The sequence below is a fragment of the Littorina saxatilis genome, linkage group LG4, assembly GCF_037325665.1.
Source record: "Littorina saxatilis isolate snail1 linkage group LG4, US_GU_Lsax_2.0, whole genome shotgun sequence".
NCBI lineage: Eukaryota > Metazoa > Mollusca > Gastropoda > Littorinimorpha > Littorinidae > Littorina > Littorina saxatilis.
Window position 1 is genome coordinate 42,728,946 of NC_090248.1, and position 17,460 is coordinate 42,746,405.

General features: G+C 42.9%; 1 protein-coding gene across 1 annotated transcript in view; it reads right to left on the reverse strand.

Moving 5' to 3' along the window:
* LOC138965595 (receptor-type tyrosine-protein phosphatase epsilon-like) overlaps positions 1-17,460 on the reverse strand; it is a 41,097-nt gene that overhangs the window by 16,658 nt on the left and 6,979 nt on the right. The window contains exons 3-11 of the mRNA XM_070337777.1: positions 9,542-9,641; positions 8,890-9,044; positions 5,673-6,088; positions 5,294-5,381; positions 4,119-4,195; positions 3,113-3,149; positions 2,824-2,921; positions 2,265-2,390; positions 1,319-1,470 (exon numbers count right to left, since the gene is read on the reverse strand). Coding sequence (XP_070193878.1) covers positions 1,319-1,470; positions 2,265-2,390; positions 2,824-2,921; positions 3,113-3,149; positions 4,119-4,195; positions 5,294-5,381; positions 5,673-6,088; positions 8,890-9,044; positions 9,542-9,641 — 1,249 coding nt within the window. The remainder of the gene's footprint in view (positions 1-1,318; positions 1,471-2,264; positions 2,391-2,823; positions 2,922-3,112; positions 3,150-4,118; positions 4,196-5,293; positions 5,382-5,672; positions 6,089-8,889; positions 9,045-9,541; positions 9,642-17,460) is intronic.

Below are 17,460 nucleotides of genomic sequence, written 5' to 3' on the forward strand. Positions count from 1 at the left end.
TTCCAGGATTAAGTTGTTATCTGCTTGCTCACCGACCAAGTCACTCATTGATTCTGGAACCCACCAGGATGGTAGGGCCACTTCAACGACGAGCGCTTCATAAGCTGTCTCCACCTCTAGCGGCTGTGAGCAATTTTTGGGAAGTTGCAAAACATTTCCCAATCCACTCTGTAATGATATCTGTCCCTCTGTTCATTTGTCTTCTCTATCTTCTCTTGAGCCCGCCTGTTCTTGTTACATGGCCATACAATCTCAGCTTCGTCTTCTTGACAGTGATCTTTGTAGTGATGCACGTGCTAAGTGATGGTTTTGCAGACATTAAAATATATGACCTTGAAATTGTTTGACCTTGAAAACGTGTGACCTTCAGTGTTGGTGAACGTTTTTATTCATGGCAAGTTTTAAGAAGATGAACACATTTCGTCATTTTATCTTCAAAAATAGTATAATCCTTTATCATTTGAATGAACATTTGACATTCATATGACCTTGAAATGCGATGAAGGTCAAGCAAAGTGCAACAGTAATCAAAGCCCACAACACATATAAGCTTAAACCATTAGCTGTAACTGAAAAAATATATTGCTAAAACTAACTATATCATCCTGCTCCGTTAACCAGTTTTAACGGTCCCTCAACAGACCAGCCATTCGGGTTATAGTGTCTGCTAATCATGTAACTGTTGTTATGCATATTAACTCCCGTTTTATCTCCCGGAAAACATAAATAAATACAGTTCTGCTAGTTTATAGCATGCAGTTTTGACTATTTTGCAGTCTGGAATCCATCTTGTCCGCCATCTTGAATACATCAAAATGCCCAAGGATGACAGAGTGTCATCCGTCGGATCTGTAATCTACAGACATCACAGAGTTCAAAACAGTCAAAACATTCTCCGAGGTATTTTTTGAGGGGTTAAGGTCAAAATTGGGAAATGACGACCTGACTAAGTCCCCAAGTGGGTGGGGCCAAAGCACTGGTTCGGATGGGACGAAATCTCAAACCAATCTCAATTTCAACCAATGCGACCCAGCGCTTGATTCCCACCACGTTGGTCACTTTCTCGTGCACACCATCCTATGTGAGAAAGGGAGAAGAGAAATGGGAAAGGAGAAAGAAGAAAAACTGCAGAAGACTGGGCAGGAAAATGATGACTATGACGAGGACGACGACAATGAATATGCGGAGTTGAGTGGAAAGCAAAAAGAAAGGAAGACAAACATGCGGTTACAAAATGTAGATTAAAATGAAAATTTAAAAAAACAACCAAAGCAACAAAAACAGAGCGAGAGGAAATTGAAATCTTCACTAAACACACCTGCAGTGCACAAGTAGAGGTGACGACTTTTCTTGGCTTTTGTGTACCATGTTCACGGTCTTCCAGAAATCGACCAGCGCGGTGCTTTTGGGGATATCGTGGTCTGGCCACGTGGTGTAGTGGTACTGGGCTACTCGACGAGCTTTGTCTCCCTGTACCACATGTTACGGACAGTACTTTAAACACATACGCAAACACATTTCTTCATTCTATGTACATGCTAACAACTTGAAATGCAGTACAAACCAAAACGGAGTAGCAAGTCAGATAATGCCGTTTGTTCCACGTAACGTGAAAGTTACGATTTAAACAAAATAATATCAACTGTGTAAAAGCTTACAACACAGCTACACATGTCCAAGAACGTTATTCTTGCTTATAGCTTTAGCTCTGAATAAATGTTAGCATTGCGCAACAGATTGAAATCAAACAGACCATTCTAGACACACTGTATATTTAAAATCCTGGGGGTTGTCTCCCTTATAACACACTTTGGATGGAATAGACGGCATAAGCACTTCGTGTCCCAACCAAGAGACAAAAGTGATAGCCCCCAAAATGAGAAGAAAAATGAACAGAAAATGTCATGCCACTTTTAGCAGTACGGACAGTCACAGTTTCCTTGCACTTATACACGATAAGTACCCAGTACACACTCGATCATACATACACCACAAAGCATGGCCGGTGTTCCACAACACTGTCCATTGGGCTTTCCTAGTTGACCATTTCAGAAGAATCTAACACGCCTCTTGGTTTGGCAGCAGAACATACTTTTCGTAGAAATTAACTGTACCTTGATTTGAAAGGGGTATTTAACAAAATCATCTGATGAGGTCATGGCAATAAATCATAGTGTTGAATAACTGTAGCTTCGTAGCATCTTCCTTTGTAAAAATAAAAACAGTGGATGCTGGGGAATATCAGGTTCAAATATTTCTCTTACCCCCAGCTGAACTCGAAAGATCCTGATGACGTAATCAGCCTTGTGGTGTTCCTCCACACCAGCAACGTCAACAGAACCATAGCGCCATTCTTTCCCAAGGGCAGGCCAGTATCCCTCGCACTTTCTCTGTCGTGACACAAAGTAGTACAATTTTGCATATTAAGTGTTATGCACGTTTAAATATTTTTATTACATGTTCTACTCATTTTGTAGTGGAAACGAAAGCCGGCACTTTTTACTACATGTTTTGAGCCTTCAAGTCCTTAATTTGTACCGGCTTTTCAACAGACTTGCTACAATTTAAAATGTCGATTTGTGGGTTGATGCTGCTCATTCGCAATACCAGCATGCATTTTGTAACACTTGCATCTGATCTGGATCTTCTGCGTTTTCGTTTTGTTTACTTTTGAGTAAAGTCTCGCTTACTCCATTACACATGTCGTATGCATATATAGCGCTTACTTCCCTTAGGTTATGTGATCTACTTTTGTGTTGATTTTGTTCGTGTGCCCTTTTGTACATGTTTTGTTTTCAAATGAAACGTGAACGATGTACATACCTTTTTGTTTTCTTTCAGATTGGTGAGCATGACAATGTGCGAGACCTTATTCTGCCAGACCATCTTCCAGAAATCTCCCAATGTGCCTCTCTTCGGGCCTGAAAAAAAGTGATTACGGCATTAAAGTTACAAACTACATATCTATAAACCAACGACGAACACTAGCAAACAGTATACTTGTTAAGCACACTGTGAACAATACAAATGGATACTTTACACGACAATGCTTATCTGAAACGAAACACCATATTTTGAGAAACACATTAAAGCCAAAGAAAATATCACTCACCTTGTGTAGCGATGTAATCCTTCGGGAAACGATGTCCCTGCACACAAGAAATATAAGAAGGTTACTTAAAGGTACTGAACTTGTCAAATCCAGGTGCACGGAGCCCCTGGGGCTTTTAGTCATACCTCAGGCAGCTATCCGTTAGAAGTTAAAAGAACTACCAAGTTTCATTGACTTGCACCCAAAGAGTCAAGAACTGCGATTTTTTTACGAATTTATTTCGTACTCGGACCCGGCTGGTCTTGACCTATTTTTGGATCTAAATTTAGATCAGGTAGATCACCACATCATGCACAAAAAGACACGTCACTAAGCAAACTATGTCAGACGTCATCATGAGTTTGTGTAAAACAAAATGGAGGCCGGAATCACTCAGTTGAATCGAACTCCGACCAAACACCAACGTAATAACTAGGTTAATTTATGCACTCGCGTGAACAAGAAACTGTCGAGCTTCACAGATGTCGTCGTTGGGTAGTTTTAGGTTTGTTTTACTACCATAGGAGGATTTTTGAACTGTAAATGCACTCAGCTGCAACAAAAACGCAAAACGAAGGCTGTGAGCTGCACTGTGCCTTTAAATAATCCATGTTTTGGAAAGGCACGCAGGTCAGCCATGACACAGGTGTTCAAAAACAAGAAGGGCTTCTTGTAAAAACTACCAATCGAGTTTGAGGAGTATTTTTTGTATCGAAGATATGAGCAACAGGATTTAGACTCCTGACGTTCAAAATCAAATTTAAAATAAATGAAAGCATGGTTACCGAAACACCCATTTTAAATGTAATTAAACTAATTGTGTATGCTCCATGTTTTCAGACTGCACTTTTAATCCGCTTTTTAGAAAAGGCATGTTCGTATTGGCAAATGTTATAAAGTTTCCTTAATTTCGTATACCATGACACAAAAATGTCAGCGCTTGGGTCATTTTTTAAATATTTATATTTATGTATTTATTTATTTATTTAGAAAGCGTGTCTCTCTCAGAGTTGGTGCTGATACTGACCCTTATGTAGCAGCCGTTGATATAGTCGTTAGATCCCGGATCCGCTGGACCTCGGAGAACCACTCTTGTTTCATCATCTGGTTAGGCATAAAAAGAAATAATGTACGCCGTCTCATACACTGTTACACTTTTGAACACACTTTTGTAACCCGTTTTGAACACTATGTGAAATACTATATGATTCTACCAGCATAAGTAGCACACAATAAACAGTGTTAACCATGTGCGCTACTTTCTCAAGAAGACCGGGGAGTAGCTCATTTGGTAGAGGGACTGGACTTGTGATCGGAAGGTCGCTGTTTCGAATTCGGGCCGGGACGGACACGGGTCAACTTTATGTGCAGAACCAGAGACGGAAACCATGCCCCACCCCCAAGTCACCACAATGGCACGTAAAAGACCAATTAGTAATTCTGCCATAAATGCAGGTGGCTGAATACACCAAAACACGCAGACACCTGGGTAGTGCGACTCCGTTGCTGCAAGCTTTCCACTGGGAGGAAGCGACCCGAATTTCACAGCAATGGGACAATAAAGTAATGAAAATGAAAATGAAAATGAAAATATAGTTCGTCACACAGCGTTCACATCAGATTACAAAAATGTGTTCAAAAGTGGAATACTTCAGTTCACAGTGTAGTACATTCTTTGCCTAATAATTATGCCAAATATATAAGAGGCTGATGCCAAGCATTTCTAAACTAATTCCCATAGAAAACATAATTATTCGTTGTCATTGTTTCTAGTTCTTTACGCATTCCTTCTGTGTGCTTGTTTTTTTCAACTGCGTCGAATAACTGCACCGGAAATTTTTGTTCGGAGAACAAGCAGTGAAAGGGGGAAGGGAGAAACAGAGAGAATCAGAGAGAAACGTTGAGAGAGAGAGAGAGAGAGAGAGAGAGAGAGAGAGAGAGAGAGAGAGAGAGAGAGAGAGAGAGAGAGAGAGAGAGAGAGAGAGAGAGAGAGAGAGAGAGAGAGAGAGAGAGAGAGAGAGAGAGAAAGACGTGTGTGAGCATTTCATCGAGGGTACTTAGCAAGTCATTATTAATAGTGAAACCAACGCTTACTGACGACAAACATCAATTTAAAACCTAGTTTTACAGATGCTCGGATCAACAAACAAAAAAGGTAAAATGTAGACAGGTGAAAAGACGTTTGTAGACAGCAACACTTACAAGGCAAGATAGACTTGAACCTGTTTCTGTCTTTGTTTTCTTTCTTCAGACCAACATCGTGGGACTTTAGCAGTCCAACTGGAAGATTCTGTGTAATAAAAATAACATTTTCACTTAACATCATTAGTTACAAGACGAAAGAATACCTGAACGATACTAAACAAAATAAAAACATTTAACAGGACAAAAACTAAAACTAGTTTCAATTTGCCTGCTGTGTTGAATTGTCAATTGGGCAGTTGGTAATTTTGATATCAGGAAAATAACTATAAAGTAAATCAGTGAGTTAAAACAGATTTTGTTTGCATTGAGTTGTGAAATGTTACCATGGATCCAAATCCTACACATAACCCCCAAACCATGCAGAAACGGTTCTAACCTTGTATTCTGTATCAATGTCGTTACCGCGTAGCTTCTTCAGCAAATACTCCTGCACAGAGTCCAGTTTGAGACCGGCACCCTCTGACGTCATGTACACCTCGTCATTGTAGTACACGCGCTCTTTCACGGCTACGTCATAGCTGCGATCCCCTTCCACCACCACCTCGTCGTCTTCCACGTCGTCCACGTCGTCCACGTTGTCCTCTTCCACAGGAGGGAGGGTTGGGGCTGAGACTTTTGGCACGCTTGATGTTGGTAATTTCTCCAGACAAACATTTGGGTCGACAGCGTCGTTTTTAAATTTGACGTTGACATAACCCTGTCCGCCGCCGGACGTTGAAGTAGATGCTGGTTTCTTCTTTCCCTTCATCTGGGGGTGCTTAGTTTTTGGGTATGGGGCTTGTTTAGATTTGTCTGAGAAAAAGATTGTCAAAATGTATCATCAATATGAAGCTTATATAGCGCGTATTCCGTGGGTACAGTTCTAAGCGCTTGTCGAAGAGTTGTCAACACAGGACTAACAAAGAAACTAACATCTACAGACGGACACGAACCCTATCACACACTAGCAAACCCTGATAAACATACAACAAACAACTGTTTAACAACAATGTACACATCAATAGCTAGGTCCAAACAAAATAATATTAAGCACAAAGAAAACACCTCTCACAGAGCACAGCACAAGAATGTCTTTTGGGGCACAACACATCACGTCGAGCATGAAAGTCGCAGCCAGCTACGGGAAGAACTGAGTCTTCAACCTACTCTTGAACGCGTCAAGAGAGGGGCTCTGGCGAAGCTCAAGCGGCAGGGAGTTCCAGACGGAGGGGCCCGCGGAGGGAAATGCACGCTGACCAGCAGATGCGAGTTTCGAGCGAGGGATGTGGAGGCGGAGAGGGTCAGCAGCAGAACGAAGGGGACGGTCGGAGGGCTGGGTGTATAGGTACAGGGAGGATTGAAGGTACTCGGGAGCAGAGTCGTTGAGACACTTGTAGACCAGAGTGGACAGTTTGTAGGAGATTCGGGTGTTGACAGGGAGCCAGTGCAAGGAGCGAAGTAGGGGGGTGATGTGGTCTCGCTTCGTCTTCCTCAACGTCAGCCTGGCAGCGGCGTTCTGGACTCGTTGTAGGCCATGAATGGATGAGGCGGGGAGGCCAGCCAGAAGGGAGTTGCAGTAGTCCAGACGACTGAAGATGAGGGAGACAACCAGCTTGACACAGGCGTCGTGGGTGAGGTAGCGACGGATGGAGGCGATGCGTCGTAGGTGGAAAAAGCAGGTCTTGATGATGAAGGAGATGTGTGTCTGCATGGAGAGAGTGGAGTCGAGAAAGACGCCAAGGCTCTTGACAGCAGGGGAGAATGGAACAGTCGCGTCATCCAGCTGGAGGTCGGTCACAGTGAGGGAAGCAATCTTCTGTCGTGTTCCAACGAGAAGGGCCTCCGTCTTCTCACTGTTCAGCTTCAGCTTGTTCTCAGTCATCCAGTTCTTGATGTCAGTGAAACAACTGGAGATGGATCCAAGGAGATCGTCAACGTCCTCCGGCTTGGCGCTGTTCTGGAGCTGCGTGTCATCGGCAAAGGAGTTGTAGTTCAGGCCGTGGCGTTCGATGACCAGGGAGAGGGGTTGGGTGTACAGGGTGAAAAGGACAGGGCCGAGGACAGATCATTGTGGGACGCCGAAGCGGACAGGGACAGGCTAAGAAGAGAACGAATCAGTGGTGACAGTCTGAGAGCGGTTCTGGAGGTAGTTCCGGAACCAAGAGAGAGCGGTGTCGTGAATGCCGAACGTGGAACTGAGGCGATCGACGAGTAGCTGGTGGTCGATCGTGTCGAAGGCCGCGGAAAGGTCCAGCAGCACAAGGGCAGAGACGAGACCGCTATCTGTTGCGTTCAGGAGGTCCGTGGTGATTCGCAGGAGCGCCGTCTCGGTGCTGTGGTGAGGGCGGTACGCTGACTGGTACACTGGCATCAGCGAGTTCCGAGACAGGTGGGCGCTCAACTGCTCCAGGATGATACGCTCCAGAAGCTTGGAGAGGAAGGGCAGGTTGGACACAGGACGGTAGTTCTTCAACTCGTTGACGTCAAGGCCGGGCTTCTTGATGAGTGGGCGGACAACGGCAGACTTGAAGCAGTCGGGAACGACGCCTGTGGCCAGGGATATGTTGATGATATCTGTGATAGACGGCAGGAGCTTGTCCAGACACTTGGTGAAGAGGAAGAGGAAGCCTGGCAGGGGATATAGCTCGCAGGTCTTGATGGCCGTCTTGGTGATGAGTCGCTTGACGTGGTTTTGAGTGACAGGCTGAAAGCACGTGAGGGGGGAGCCGGAGAAGGAAGGGGAGGGTGGGGACGGGACGAAGGGCTGCTGATCGAGTGTTTTCCGAAGCTTGTCAATCTTGTCCTTGAAGAACTCCGAGAATAACTCCGGGATATCCTGTGGTGGGTGAGCAGTGGGTAAGGGGGCAGCGGGGGACGAGCCCAGGAGAGAGGACATGATGGAGAACAGCTCCCTGGATGATGAGGCGTTGACATACACAGATACGGTTACTTGGACAAAATGTAAACATCAACAACAACCAAACAACGAAACAAACAAACAATAATACGAGTAAAATGTAAATCTACTAATTCCGGTGAAGCCAGTCCGAGCTTTCTGTACGAAGCATGTACATACGAGATAGGATGGTATTTAAACGACTTGTACGATACATATCACAGTAATGTACATAGACTTATAGTCAGTCTACAAGCGTCACATCATTTAGTGGAAATGTCGGGACATTCCTTGCTGGAATAACTTCCATCACCAGCGATTTCATGTTCGGTCAAGACTGACTTTTGGAACAGTAATAGTGTAAACTTCCTAAAGTGAAAGTTATTTTGAATTTTGCAAAGATTTTTCAAAGATTGATGGTTGTTTTAATACTGTCAGTTGTCATTGTTATGCCTGTGCTGTTTATCCTGGTGAAATGCAGGCTTGTTGTTGGTGTTATCACGTACAAAAGCAACGAGATGTTAGATTTCACTGTTGATTGGAATTGCACAAAAATAGTAGAAGAGTAAGAAGAAGACGAAGACGAAAAATTACATGAATTGGTCTGACGAAGTTGGTTTAATAGTTTTACATCAAATATCTTATTGAAAAAAGGGTGAAAGTTTATTGTTGTTGTTGTTGCTTGATTCTTGTAGATAAAACAAAATACACAACTAACCTATCTTATCTGGCGCTCTTTGAGTCTCTCCGCTTTCTGCGTCGAGCAAACCCAGGTTCTGATAAACAGCCCCTTGTGATGGTCGTTCGCTGTTGTTTTCATGGATATCCTCAATGCCTGGCTTTTTTGCATTTGCGGACTTGTTTCGTCTTCGTCTGAACGAATAGAAATAGAAGAAAATAATAAAATAATACAACTACCTTTGTGTGACACGTTTCTATGGGCATTGTTTTATATGGAAGAGATTACACCATGAGTGTGTACAAACATTCACGCACACACAGACACAGGCAGACAGACAGACACAGACAGACAGACAGACAGACACACACACACACACACACACACACACACACACATCCCCATCGAGCAACCTCTCCCCCCACACACACACAGACACACACACGCACAAACACACAGAGACACACACAGACAGTACTGACACACACATCCCCACCGAGCCCCCCTCCCCACACACACACACACACACACACACACAAACACACACACACAGAGACACACACAGACAGTACTGACACACACATCCCCACTGAGCAACCCCTCCCCCCCCCACACACACACACAGTGAAAAACACACAGGCGCTCTCCCCCTCTCTCCTATCACACACATCCCAGGCGTAAAGCCACTCACCTTATAACAAACACAACAACTGCAACAACAATCGCCAGAATGATCAAAACGCCCACCACAGCACCAGCAATAGCACCGTCATCCGAGCCTTTGGTTTCTTCTGAAAACACAAAAAAACTTAAATGAGGGATGATACAATGATTGTACTTTTTGTAATGACATTTAACTGCTTGTTCTGTCGTTTTTTTTACAACGACAGCTACAACATTAACAAGTCGCGTAAGGCGAAAATACAATATTTAGTCAAGTAGCTGTCGAACTCACAGAATGAAACTGAACGCAGCAAGACCGTATACTCGTAGCATCGTCACTCCACCGCCCGTGGCAAAGGCAGTGCCCGTGGAATTGACAAGAAGAGCGGGGTATTCGTTGCGCTAAGAAGGATAGCACGCTTTTCTGTACCTCTCTTCGTTTTAACTTTCTGAGCGTGTTTTTAATCCAAACATATCATATCTATATATTTTTGGAATCAGGAACCGACAAGGAATACGATGAAAGTGTTTTTAAATTGATTTCGAAAAAAAACATTTGATAATAATTTTTATATATTTAATTTTCAGAGCTTGTTTTTAATCCAAATATAACATATTGATATGTTTTTGGAATCAGCAAATGATGGAGAATAAGATAAACGTAAATTTGGATCGTTTTATAAATTTTTAATTTTTTTTACAATTTTCAGATTTTTAATGACCAAAGTCATTAATTAATTTTTAAGCCACCAAGCTGAAATGCAATACCGAACCCCGGGCTTCGTCGAAGAGTACTTGACCAAAATTTCAACCAATTTGGTTGAAAAATGAGGGCGTGACAGTGCCGCCTCAACTTTCACGAAAAGCCGGATATGACGTCATCAAAGACATTTATCAAAAAAATGAAAAAAACGTTCGGGGATTTCATACCCAGGAACTCTCATGTCAAATTTCATAAAGATCGGTCCAGTAGTTTAGTCTGAATCGCTCTACACACACACACACACAGACACACACACAGACACACACACGCACATACACCACGACCCTCGTTTCGATTCCCCCTCGATGTTAAAATATTTAGTCAAAACTTGACTAAATATAACAAGTCGCGTAAGGCGAAATTACTACATTTAGTCAAGCTGTGGAACTCACAGAATGAAACTGAACGCACTTCATTTTTTCACACTGACCGTAGTCCGCCGCAAGTGCAAAAGGCAGTGAAAGTGACGAGTCTGTTTAGCGCGGTAGCGATTTCGCTGTGCTGCATAGCACGCTTTTCTGTGCCTCTCTTCGTTTTAACTTTCTGAGCGTGTTTTTAATCCAAACATATCATATCTATATGTTTTTGGAATCAGGAACCAACAAGAAATAAGATGAAATTGTTTTTAAATCGATTTCGGAAATTTAATTTTGATCATAATTGTTATGTTATTAATTTTCAGAGCTTGTTTTTAATCCGAATATAACATATTTATATGTTTTTGGAATCAGAACATGATGAAAAATAAAATAAAAGTAATTTTGGATCGTTTTATAAAAAAATAATTTTAATTACAATTTTCAGATTTGTAATGACCAAAGTCATTAATTAATTTTTAAGCCTCCATGCTGAAATGCAATACCGAAGTCTGGCCTTTGTCAAAGATTGCTTGGCCAACATTTCAATCAATTTGATTGAAAAATGAAGGTGTGACAGTGCCGCCTCAACTTTTACAAAAAGCCGGATATGACGTCATAAAAGACATTTATCGAAAAAATGAAAAAAGATTCTGGGGATATCATACCCAGGAACTCTCATGTAACATTTCATAAAGATCGGTCAAGTAGTTTACTCTGAATCGCTCTACAAACACACACGCAAAGACACACACACACACACACACACACACACACACACACACACACACACACACACACACACACACACACATACACCACGACCCTCGTCTCGATTCCCCCTCTATGTTAAAACATTTAGTCAAAACTTGACTAAATGTAAAAACGACACGTTTCCCCCCTACTCTTCAAGTTTGCTCGATCTTTATGGAAGGCACCTAGGGTGTTCTCCAGCAGTAAGTGTTTAAAGGGCAGCTGTCGGGTTGCCTGGTCTCAAAAATGCGCGGAGTCGCGTGCAAAAACGCGTTTAAGAGTTTTCCGAGTTGATTCAACTAAAGACTGTTGATTTGGTCCAGAAGAAGACACTTTCATCATTAGTTTGAAACCATTAAAATGCGTGAAACTTTCTGCTAGTTCTCACAATCCGCAAAAAAACGAAGCAGTTGGCAGGCCGAAACGACTCAAAATCCGCGACCGACAACTCTGTCAGCACAAGAAAGACGCCGCAGCGTTAGACTGCTGTGACGTCACTCGAGGAAGCCGATAAGGCCGCTGTGAAGTTTACAGTACAATGTAGACTACAGCTGGACATCTGTAATGCTGTACGCGTGATTGATTCTTGCACAAAGTAAAGTATTAGGATAGTGGTATCTTCTCAAGACCCACGTTCCCATTTTCTCTTCTTTGATCTGACCGACTGCAACCTTAGTGAATTTGGGGACGAATTTCAGTTTGCTATGACAGTTCGAGACAGTTGTTGTATTGGAACTAGTGCTTCATGAGTCCCTCGTTTCGAATTTTAACAGATGCAAGATATTTTCAAGCCTTTAATGCGTACAATTTTGCCTTCAAATTTCCCAAAATAAATAATGACACAAGTCGGCGGACTGTAATTACGTCACAGGCACATCCCTTCTTTGCACAATGGCGCGCTTTGTTTTGAACCCGTCGACCGGTTCGACGGCACTACAATTTGTCCTTTAATTTGGCTGGGACACCCACTTTACCACCCAGGCACCATGCAGTGAATGCAGACTAACACCTGCGCAGGTTATTTTGGGGGGAAATGAAGCGGTGAAGCCCAAACGGTAAGTAGATCTACACTCATTGCTCAATCATCGTTTCGATAGCTTTACCTTGACCGTGTGTCGTCTGCTAGCGCATTACGTACTGATGTTTGCAAACATATACACGAAGAACACATACAGCAGTAATATATATGAATGTAACAGGTTCATTAGAACAAAATGAACCCAATACAGTACTCTTAATTTACATTTGTAGCCTGTGTATGAGTAACAGTGTCGATTGTCTTGCCCTGTGGTACAAAATGTATGGCGGGCCAAATGAGTCAAAATGTCTAAGATACATGCATCATGTTGAACACAAACAAAAAACTTTTCGGGGGTAAGAAAGCAATCTACATCTAAATGACCAGTTGTAAGTGTTTGTTTTTCATAATTTTTAAGCTATTCCTTGGGTTGTTGTTGAAGTGTTTTGTTCTGATCTAAGACAATGTACAGCGCGGAGAGCATAGATTACTGTGGTTCGCGCTATATAAGCTGTCATTATAATTTTTATTATTATTAGTAGTAGTAGTAGTAGTAGTAGTAGTAGTAGTAGTAGTAGTAGTATTAATATCATTATAAGTATTATCATTATTATTGATGTTGTAAGGAACACTGTACAAAGAGTTTTTTATATGTTCCAATATAGCAAATAGTCCTTACGGCAGGGCAATAACCCCTTGAAAAATACCTCGGAAAATGTTTTAATGGTTTTGGGTAGTTTAACTCCTGAAGTTTACAAATCCGCAGGATGACATCTTTAAATCCTTGGGCAAATTGAGAAAAAATTAATTATAGGAAAATTAGCAAATGTTGATTTTTTTGGTTTAGACACAAAAGGCATTCCATAGAAAAAAGGGCTAGAATGGCGTCATAACTTCATGACGTCGGGAAAACGTAATGAGTAATATGACGACACGTACAGTATGGCCTGTAGTGTTGTCCGTGTCCGTACTTGAGCTCCTCTTCCAAGACAAAAAACAAAGGCATTTGACGTGTTTCATTCTGCTGAATGGAAACAATTTGCACATGAGTGTGTATGGAATTACATCCAGGCTGAGAAGATGTGAAACCTGTGTTATTCGTGGACTTGCGATTAGTGCGTATGGTGTTCCAAAGCACAGGTTTCACTGTCGAAGATAAAACTTGTAAATTGATCTTACAAAATGGCGGGCGATGATCAAAGAACATCGTGAGAGACTAGTTTTCTCCGATTTGATTGTTTATCAGACGATAGAGCTATTGTAGATGGAAGCGTATGCCATCTGGTGACAGCTGTTCATGAACCAGTGTGTTCGTAGGAGTGCTTGATTTCTCTGCAGAAGATCCATGCGTGAAAATCGGTGAAGTCTTTCAGCAAATGTTGCAGTTTGTAAGCGAGTGCTACAGGTGCAAAATCTCAAACAACATATCACGTGAGAGATATGAAACCTGGCTAACTAGAACCTCCAAGCACCAGTCCACATAAATCAAAAACTACCGCCCACATCAGCCCATTGCTGAACGTCCATCTGAAAAGGGCTGTATTGCAATTCTACGGGGATCTTCCAAATCTTGATCCAGTTGACTCCGGGTGGTTGTAGGATGGGCAGAAAACCGCCTGGAGTAGAACCCACACCAACTGAAGTCATGCTAAAGTGTGGCTGTGGAGAAATTTACCATGTGCAACAGCATGCTGTGGTCGCGCAGTCGGTCAATGTGCGTGTGCCATCTTATGTCGATGTCTACTCCTTGGAAATTGCACAAATCCGCACTGGTCATCCATCGTAGTCATCCGCACTGGGCATGTGCAACAGTCACCTTCACCGGTCACCCGCACTGGTCATCTGGATCGGCCATCCACACTGGTCATCCTTTGCGGTCATCCGCACTGGTCATCCTTTTGTGATCATCCGCATCGGTCATCCGCACTATTCATCCTTCATGATCATCTGCACTGGTCATCCGCACAGGTCATCCTTCATGATCATCTGCACTGGTCATCCGCACAGGTCATCCTTCATGATCATCTGCGCTGGTCATCTGCACTAGTCATCGTTCATGATAATCTGCACTGATCATCCGCACTAATCATTCGCACTCGTCATCCGCACTGGTAATTTTTCATGATCAATCTGCACTGGACATCCGCACCGGTAATCCGCACTGGTCATCTGCACTGGTCATCCTTCATGGTCATCTGCACAGGTCATCCACACTGGTCATCCGCACCGGCAATTCTCACCGGTCACCCGTACTGGTAATCTACATGACATCCTGCGTAATCATCGGGCGTTGTCATTTATTGGTCATCAGGCATAGTCATCCGCTACAATTTCGGCAATTGAAAAAAGGATCGATGGTGGCTGCCCTCAAACTGGAAACTCACTGCATGACCATGTCATCTTGTGTGGTAAACCAGCGTGGTCATCCCGCCTGGTCATCTGGAGTGGTAAACTACACATCATCCTGTGTGGTCATCGGCGAGGTAAAGTGCATACTAACCAGTATCCCTGGTTCGTCGCCATGACCTTTACGTTATGAGATAGAGGTCTTTTGTATGTGAGACATGGTACATCAGGTTTAGCCTCTTGACATGACGCCTAATACACCTCCTCGGGGCGTCACTAACTGACACAACACTGTGTATATGGTGTCAAAAGGGATTTCATATGCCGAATCGCTTGGCGCTGTGACACCTTACAAGGCCTTTCGTCTGATGTATACATTCCTCACCTGACTAGATCTTCTTAAAAAAAGAGCACAAGATAACTTTAAGTTATTCTGGGTATTAGTATTACAGCCACTTTTCCAGGATTAAGTTGTTATCTGCTTGCTCACCGACCAAGTCACTCATTGATTCTGGAACCCACCAGGATGGTAGGGTCACTTCAACGACGAGCGCTTCATAAGCTGTCTCCACCTCTGGCGGCTGTGAGCAATTTTTGGGAAGTTGCAAAACATTTCCCAATCCACTCTGTAATGATATCTGTCCCTCTGTTCATTTGTCTTCTCTATCTTCTCTTTCAGCGCACCATACCCTGTAAGATGGTCTTGGAGAGCCCGCCTGTTCTTGTTACATGGCCACACAATCTCAGCTTCGTCTTCTTGACAGTGATCTTTGTAGTGATGCACGTGCTAAGTGATGGTTTTACAGACATTAAAATATATGACCTTGAAATTGTTTGACCTTGAAAACATGTGACCTTCAGTGTTGGTGAACGTTTTTATTCATGGCAAGTTTTAAGAAGATGAACACATTTCGTCATTTTATCTTCAAAAATAGTATAATCCTTTATCATTTGAATGAACATTTGACATTCATATGACCTTGAAATGCGATGAAGGTCAAGCGAAGTGCAACAGTAATCAAAGCCCACAACACATATAAGCTTAAACCATTAGCTGTAACTGAACAAAATATATTGCTAAAACTATATCATCCTGCTCCGTTAACCAGTTTTAACGGTCCCCCAACAGACCAGCCATTCGGGTTATAGTGTCTGCTAATCATGTAACTGTTGTTATGCATATTAACTCCCGTTTTATCTCCCGGAAAACAAATAAATACAGTTCTGCTAGTTTATAGCATGCAGTTTCGACTATTTTGCAGTCTGGAATCCATCTTGTCCGCCATCTTGAATACATCAAAATGCCCAAGGATGACAGAGTGTCATCCGTCGGATCTGTAATCTACAGACATCACAGAGTTCAAAACAGTCAAAACATTCTCCGAGGTATTTTTTGAGGGGTTAAGGTCAAAATCGGGAAATGACGACCTGACTAAAAAGGATATTTACCCCAAATCGAGAAAAGTACACACAAAGTAAATGTTTTTTTTCAAAGATTCTTAAGGCGAAAGTGTTTTGTTACAAGTGTATAATATTAATAAATCTTTCTCACTTTACAGAAACCACAAAAAGAGCTTTTGCAGCTTGAACTGAACGTACTGCAGCTTGTCTACGCTATTCGGACTGCAAACTTTGATGATTTTGTCCGGTTCTGATTCCATGGTTTTTCGCACTGGACCACATACACTATGCGCGGTGGCTTTCTGTGCATCTGCGTGACATGTGTCAGCTGTTGACAAGGATTCTATCCGTGTATCAAGCCTTCTATCTGGGTGCATTTGTCGTCAACAAAACTCGGCGGCCATTCTCTTCCATTGCACTTGACCACGCACATGAGCAGTGCAATGCCTTGGTGAAAGGGGATGGAGGTGCGATCGGACTAACAACGAATCCAGTGGCACTGCGAAGGTGGATGGTGGCTGGACCAGAGATTGCACGAATTGTGCAGAGCTTTGAGCAGCAACTACCTTCACATGCGTCTCCTAAGCTGGAACATCATGAGCAATCATGATGCATTTCAAAAGACTTTCAAGATGAATGTTGAAAAGCGTATTGCAGCTTTTAAAGAAGTCGGCAATCCTTTTGAAGACGACAGTGAGGTTCTGTATGCTATGGACACGAAAGTTGTGGGCGAAAACTGTGATGTGAAAGCAGTCCAGAGTGTGATCGAAGTCGGGCAGCAGCAATACAACGACTTTGTAAAATAAAGACTCATGGAAAGACCAACACCAGTAACATCTCCATTGCACCGAAACCACCTGAAAGTCTTTGCAAAAAGACACCACAGAAGACTGCAGTTACCATGCTGCGCAATGACTGCTCACTGTTTTCAAGACTGTTCATAGCCTGCCAAACAAGAAAAGGCAATCTGCCCGAGTTTTTCCGCCATGAAAATCAACCAGTACCCCCGGCACTCAGCAAGAATGGAGAAATGAGGACAGGCCAAAAGTCGGACCTTCTCCACTGCCTTGAATGTGTGGTTGGCTGTGATTCTTCTTTGGTTTACGAGCCTAGGGGAGAGAAGTTTGATGATGAGCTGCCCACTACTGATGATACAGGCTTCATGGAAGTGCCTGACCTTCGAACTGAGGATATCCTTCATGGACTGGAAAAAGCTTCTTGTCTTGAAAATCCAGAGCTGAAGGAAGACCTGCTGTTAGCGTGCTCACTAAGCTCCACACACGTTACAAAAACGTCTGCTCGACCAAAGA